Here is a 6,074-nt window from a genome sequence, read left to right on the forward strand (position 1 = left end):
TGTGAGTAATTAAATTTATTTAATATTTTTAACAACGATTTCTCTAAATGGATATAAAATTACTGAACGCATGATAATTTAATGCCAGATGTCAATAATTTCGTAAACGTCATTGTCAGCTGTTTCATGTTTGCGAATTGGCCAAAATCTTGCTGAAAAATAATAACAAAATACTGTTTATTTTTGTTTCAAATAGTGTATTGAATGTTTTAAATAATTGAATGAACGTAGTATGAAAACACTTCAGTGATGGATCAACCTCTGTCTTTAAAATTAGCATCATTATGCCTAATTTCTCAACACAAACTCCAATGTATACTGTCGGCTTGCGGCAGTAAATTAGATTTGATTATTGACCCAATTCTCATTAAACCTTTGGAAAGAATATGTGGAGTGAGTTGGTTAAGGTTAGTCTGAGAGACAAGAGTTTTATTTATATTAATCAAACTAAAAATTACAAAGCAACAAGTAGCTAATATTACTATGCCTTCAACGTTTTCTGTTATTCCTCCTCTAAATAAATACATATTTATTTATCTTTCAATTGTACTCACCTTTGAGAAACCTAGGAATATTTTTAATCATTAATTCTTATTGGATTCTTGCAGGCAACATGGTGTTGATAAAATTTACAAAATGGAACCACAATTGGGAAATACGGCTAACACAAATCGTGCATATCTGATACCGGCTTGCCTTCAAAAATACAAATGTGTTCTTGACCAAATCTCTTCAGTACTCAGCCAAAATCCTTCACTAACTGATGCCAAATGTTTCAATGTTATTATTGTGCCCAAAACAATGTCTACTTACGATTCTATACTTGAAAGTAAAGGCCTGTACGACATTGTAAAATTGCACTCATTTTCTTGGGAATTATTTAGTTTAGATGAACAATTACTAAGTTTGGAATTACCATTTCTCTATAGACAAATGTTTGTTGAGCAAAATCAGTCTTTATTGAGCAGCATTTCTATGTGTTTGTGGAGTTTATTCCATGTTACTGGCCAGCCGAAATGTATATTATCGCTTGGCAAATTATCATCCAGTGTTCTTGATATATTGGAGGTGTATAAGGAAAGCTATGAAAGAGATTTTGTTAATATGGAAAATTCCCAAGAAATAGGTGCTTTAATTATCATGGACAGAGACCAAGATTATGCCTCCAGCTTACTTACTCCTGCTACATACAGTGGTTTATTGAATGAAATCTTCAGCATAAACTGTGGTCACTTAGACCTGAATGTCAAAGAAACAAAATTGAAAAAGGGCAAAATGAATTTCACATCTAGTGAGGATAAAGGAGAAAAAAACACAGTGATGACGTTAGACAGTTCTATAGATAACTTATACGGTGAAATTAAACACAGGCATTTCTCTGAAGTTTTAAGCGTCTTAAGTTCAAAGGCGAAACTTTTGAAGAATGAAGACATAAAAGCTCTTGGTATTCAAGAAATGAAAGACTTTGTAGCAACAAAACTGCAGCAAGTGACACTCTTTAAACAGAATTTAGTTAACCATGTGTTGGCGAGTGAGACAATTATTGCGGAAATGAACAATAAGTTTGAGAATTTGACTCAAGCTGAGTGTGAAATGTTGAATAATAGAAATAAAAAATCAAATTTCACATTTGTTGATGAACAGTTTGGTACAGACATTCATATGTATAACAGTTTACGTCTTATGTGCTTGTTAAGCTTGACACAGGGTTTATCTTATGACGAATATAATTCCTTAGTTAGTAAATATTTACTCGCTTTCGGATATAAGTTTCTATATGTGTTTAATAATTTAATAAGTGCTGGTTTGTTAGTGCAGCCATCTAGTCCAAAATTATCGTTAAATATTAGTAACTTAAGCAATCTCAGTGAACGATTACCGAAATGGCAGACTGGCTTTCAGAATATTGCTAATAAATTAAAACAGTTGCCACAAACTGAAGCTGGTACATCCCCTGGTTATGTTTTTAATGGGAGTTATATACCATTAGTCGCTACTCTCTGTAATGCTTTATTATGCTCTGAATCTCTTTCCGAAGTATTGAATAAACTATCAGCTTTAAATGACTTGAAAGTAGGTGGCGCTGCTGTAGACAAGTTAAAAACTGGTATGGAAACATTGAATGAAAAGCTTTCCAATCTATCCATGCAAAGTAATATAGATCTTGGTAGTAAGGACGCAAAGTCAATTTTGAAAGTGTTGAAAAGTGATAGTAAAATGAATAGTGGGTTATGTATAAAGCCTCGGACGGTTTTAGTGTTTATTATTGGCGGGGTGACGTATGCTGAAATAGCTGCATGTGATGTTGTGCAGGCGGCGACGGGGAGTAAGATATTTATCGCTGGGGACTGTATAGCTAGCGGCAGTGATATTATGGCTGCTAATATCTAAAGAAATTAATAACGTCAGGATTAATTTGTTATGTGTATACATATATTAATGACTATTTTATGTTCTCACTATAATATTATGATCGTAAATTGTAACCAGTAGAATTTAATGTACGAATGTAAAATCGTTTACATTGCTTTTTACTACCTATAATAGATAGAAAAGAATTAAATACTCTGAATAAAAAAGGAATTATGGGTAACATTTTTAGGTAGTCTTAAGGGCGCGTATAAAGTCAAATCACCAATCAACTTTTAGTTGATACGTGTAATATTCAAGACCAAATATAAAAAATAAAATATATGTAAAACTTGATGATATTTTCGATTATATTGTCAGATCAAAAACATAAAATATTGAAATTGACTCGATAGAAAAAATTCACGAAGTTACCTCTAAATTTCACACTTTTACGTTTTTTACTGGACATGGTAATACTTATTATGATTTTTTTTTCATAAACAATTATATTAAAACATTTGCAATATATTTGTCAGAGCATTTTGTGTAATTACTTTTAGTTTTGGTTTAATCACGATAAAACACTTTTGGCGCTTACTATATTTTTAATTACGCAAGAAATCATCTTCCATCGCACGTTCCGGGAGCTAAAAACATAATTCTATTTCATACATCAGACGCTATCGCTCCGTTGAGACGAGTAGACCACGCTAAAATTGCTGCGCCGTGTTTTATAATTACGCCGAATATTGATTTGTTGAAAATGGTAAACAACAAAATGAAAAGACTTAAGAAACGAGAACTAAAGAAGATTCAAATTGAAAAGATAACTAAATGTCGAAGGTAATAATGTATATAATGTATAATATAATAGTATTGTTATAATATTAATAAATAATAATTATAATATAAAAAGATAAGTCTTGATTTACCTATTTGAGAAAGTTTAGTTAGGTAAATAAAATTCATAGTGGTACCTAATTCTTACAGTCGCGGTGTAATCAATCAAGTCAAGAAAGATTTATATTATTATTATTACTATAGGCAGATCCTATGTTCGCTCCAGTAAATAATAATATCAGTAATATGTAAACCGGTTGTGAATAGTACATATATATTATATTTACAATCTGTATTAGATAATCATACATAACATCTATACATAGGTATAACAAATTCGTACGAAAGTCAAAATTGTACTTACATTGAATAGGTATTTTTTTTTATAATATACATATGTATATGTATATATATAATATATTCATAATCTGTATTACATAGTAATATGTAGTACATATCTATACATAAATATAGTTTTTAGAATTTTTGTATGTGTGTCTGTATGTAGGTATGTCTGGGCTCTAATTTTGGTGCAGATATAGCTTGAGACCTGAGAAAGGTCATAGGATGAGTTTTATCCCGTAAATAAAAAAAACTGTCTGTGTTTGTCTGTTTGTTTGTACACGCTAATCTCCGGAACTACTGGACGGATTTGAATGAAAGTTATTTTGTTGTGTAGGTACTATTATATTATCCGGGAAATATAAAATAATAATTTATTTTGAAAACTGAAACACCTGATGCAGAACCGCAACAGACCACCTAAACTATAGATTCATTTGAGAAAGTTTACCCAGGCGAGTTTGGATATTATTATTTGTGTAAATTCTGTAAATTCGTTTCCGCGAGTTGAGTATTCATGCGACGATATTTATAGATACCTACATTCATAGTGCAACACACTGCCTTGCCTACAATTTACAAAGACACTTTTTATACTTAGTTATGTAGGTACCTAATTCCTACGGTCGCCTTGCAAATGCAATCAATCAAATTGACCCTGTTTGAAAGTAATTTACTAATTTCACAGAACAATTTTAAATTTGGAAAATGTGGACCCTCACTCTCAACCTGTGTCTACTGACTATTGCCACGCAGAAAAAAATACTCCAGAAAGGTACCTGCTAAAGTTACCAGCTGTCGATAAAATAATACGTAAATTTCGAAGAACTTTGTAATATTTTATAAAGGATAATTTTTATTTTTATTTTTAGAATAATTGCTGAGTCGAAAAATGTCGTACAATCTAATAGTCCATTGAATAAAAAGTTCTAGAGTGCGTGAGTTAGTAACGTAAGATGTTTCTTCGGAAACATGTCAAGAGTCCCTAGGTAATAAACATACTAAAACCCCGGGCCACTAGGAGGAGCCCCGGAGTGGGGGGAGGGGGAAAATGGGTCCATTTTTTCATTTTTCGCTTAAATCTCAAAAACGGTACATGTTAGAGAAAAACTTTCAAGGAAAAGTTGAAAGGCCATAAAATTATCTACAAGTTGTACCTGAATCATTTTTTCCTATATCCTACCGTTTCTGAGTTATACGCAGTAAAACATGATTTTGGCTCAAACAATTTCCACATCAATCGATCAAAAAATATTTCTTTCTTCCAAAAAACTCAAAAGTGCTACTTGTGACCGGTACTGATAGATTGCTCTTAATTAGGTCTATAATTGGTAAAATAAACACATTCCTCCATGGAAGCCTTTAGGAGGAATCGATTGTCAAAATATTATATTATGGTAGTTTGAGTTACTGAACTTGATCTTTTTATTTTTTTCTTCCAAAAAACTCATAAGTGCAACTTGTGACCGGTACAGATAGATTGCTCATAATTGGGTCTATCATTGATAAAAATACCAGATTCCACCATGGAGGCCTTTAGGAGGTATTGAATTTTATTAGGGTAGTTACGATACATGAACTTTTTAACTAACTACCCTAATAAAATTCAATTCCCCGTAAACGCCTCCATGGTGGAATCTGGTATTTTTATCAATGATAGACCTAATTATGAGCAATCTATCTGTACCGGTCACAAGTTGCACTTTTGAGCTTTTTGGAAGAAAAAAAATAAAAAGTTCATGTATCGTAACTACCCTGATAAAATTCAATTCCCCGTAAACGCCTCCGTGGTGGAATCTGGTATTTTTAGCAATGATAGACCTAATTATGAGCAATCTATCTGTACCGGTCACAAGTTGCACTTTTGAGTTTTTTCGAAGAAAAAAATAAAAAGATCAAGTTCAGTAACTCAAACTGCCCTAATATAATATTTTGACAATCGATTCCTCCTAAAGGCTTCCATGGAGGAATGTGTTTATTTTACCAATTATAGACCTAATTAAGAGCAATCTATCAGTACTGGTCACAAGTTGCACATTTGAGTTTTTTGGAAGAAAGAAATATTTTTTGATCGATTGATGTTGAAATTGTTTGAGCCAAAATCATGTTTTACTGCGTATAACTCAGAAACGGTAGGATATAGGAAAAAATGATTCAGGTACAACTTGTAGATAATTTTATGGCCTTTCAATTTTTCCTTGAAAGTTTTTCTCTAACATGTACCGTTTTTGAGATTTAAGCGAAAAATGAAAAAAATGGACCCATTTCCCCCCTCCCCCCACTCCGGGGCTCCTCCTAGTGGCCCGGGGTTTTAGTATGTTTATTACCTAGGGACTCTTGACATGTTTCCGAAGAAACATCTTACGTTACTAACTCACGCACTCTAGACCCCCCTTGGAGGGACTCATTCAATGGACTATAACCAAATTAATCAAAATAAAGTTCTGGAGGAATGTGTGTCGTCGACTGCGTATGTTTATTTAAAAATAGTATCTATACTCGCTATTTCGACAGACTTTTTTTACGGATTCGTGCTCTAT

At 32.4% G+C, this 6,074-nt stretch overlaps 1 protein-coding gene across 1 annotated transcript; it reads left to right on the forward strand.

Annotated features, from left to right (window-relative positions):
- Positions 1-116: 116 nt before the first annotated feature.
- On the forward strand, positions 117-2,394 carry Vps33B (vacuolar protein sorting 33B). The gene is made up of 2 exons (XM_090113173.1): positions 117-407; positions 609-2,394. Exons 1-2 carry the CDS (start codon positions 250-252, stop codon positions 2,389-2,391), a joined length of 1,941 nt encoding a protein of 646 aa, XP_089969299.1. The 5' UTR covers positions 117-249; the 3' UTR covers positions 2,392-2,394.
- The last annotated feature ends 3,680 nt before the right edge of the window (positions 2,395-6,074 follow it).

The sequence above is a fragment of the Colias eurytheme genome, chromosome 19 (assembly GCF_061535395.1).
Source record: "Colias eurytheme isolate Ceu_HAF_F1 chromosome 19, ilColEury1 Martin Lab GWU primary, whole genome shotgun sequence".
In the NCBI taxonomy this organism is placed as follows: domain Eukaryota; kingdom Metazoa; phylum Arthropoda; class Insecta; order Lepidoptera; family Pieridae; genus Colias; species Colias eurytheme.

Excerpts from the sequence above, each read along its gene's own strand:
- Vps33B (XM_090113173.1), top strand. The coding sequence starts at position 250 with ATGGATCAACCTCTGTCTTTAAAATTAGCATCATTATGCCTAATTTCT. Across the intron at positions 408-608 it reads TGTGGAGTGAGTTGGTTAAG|GCAACATGGTGTTGATAAAA; the intron begins GTTAGTCTGAGA and ends GGATTCTTGCAG.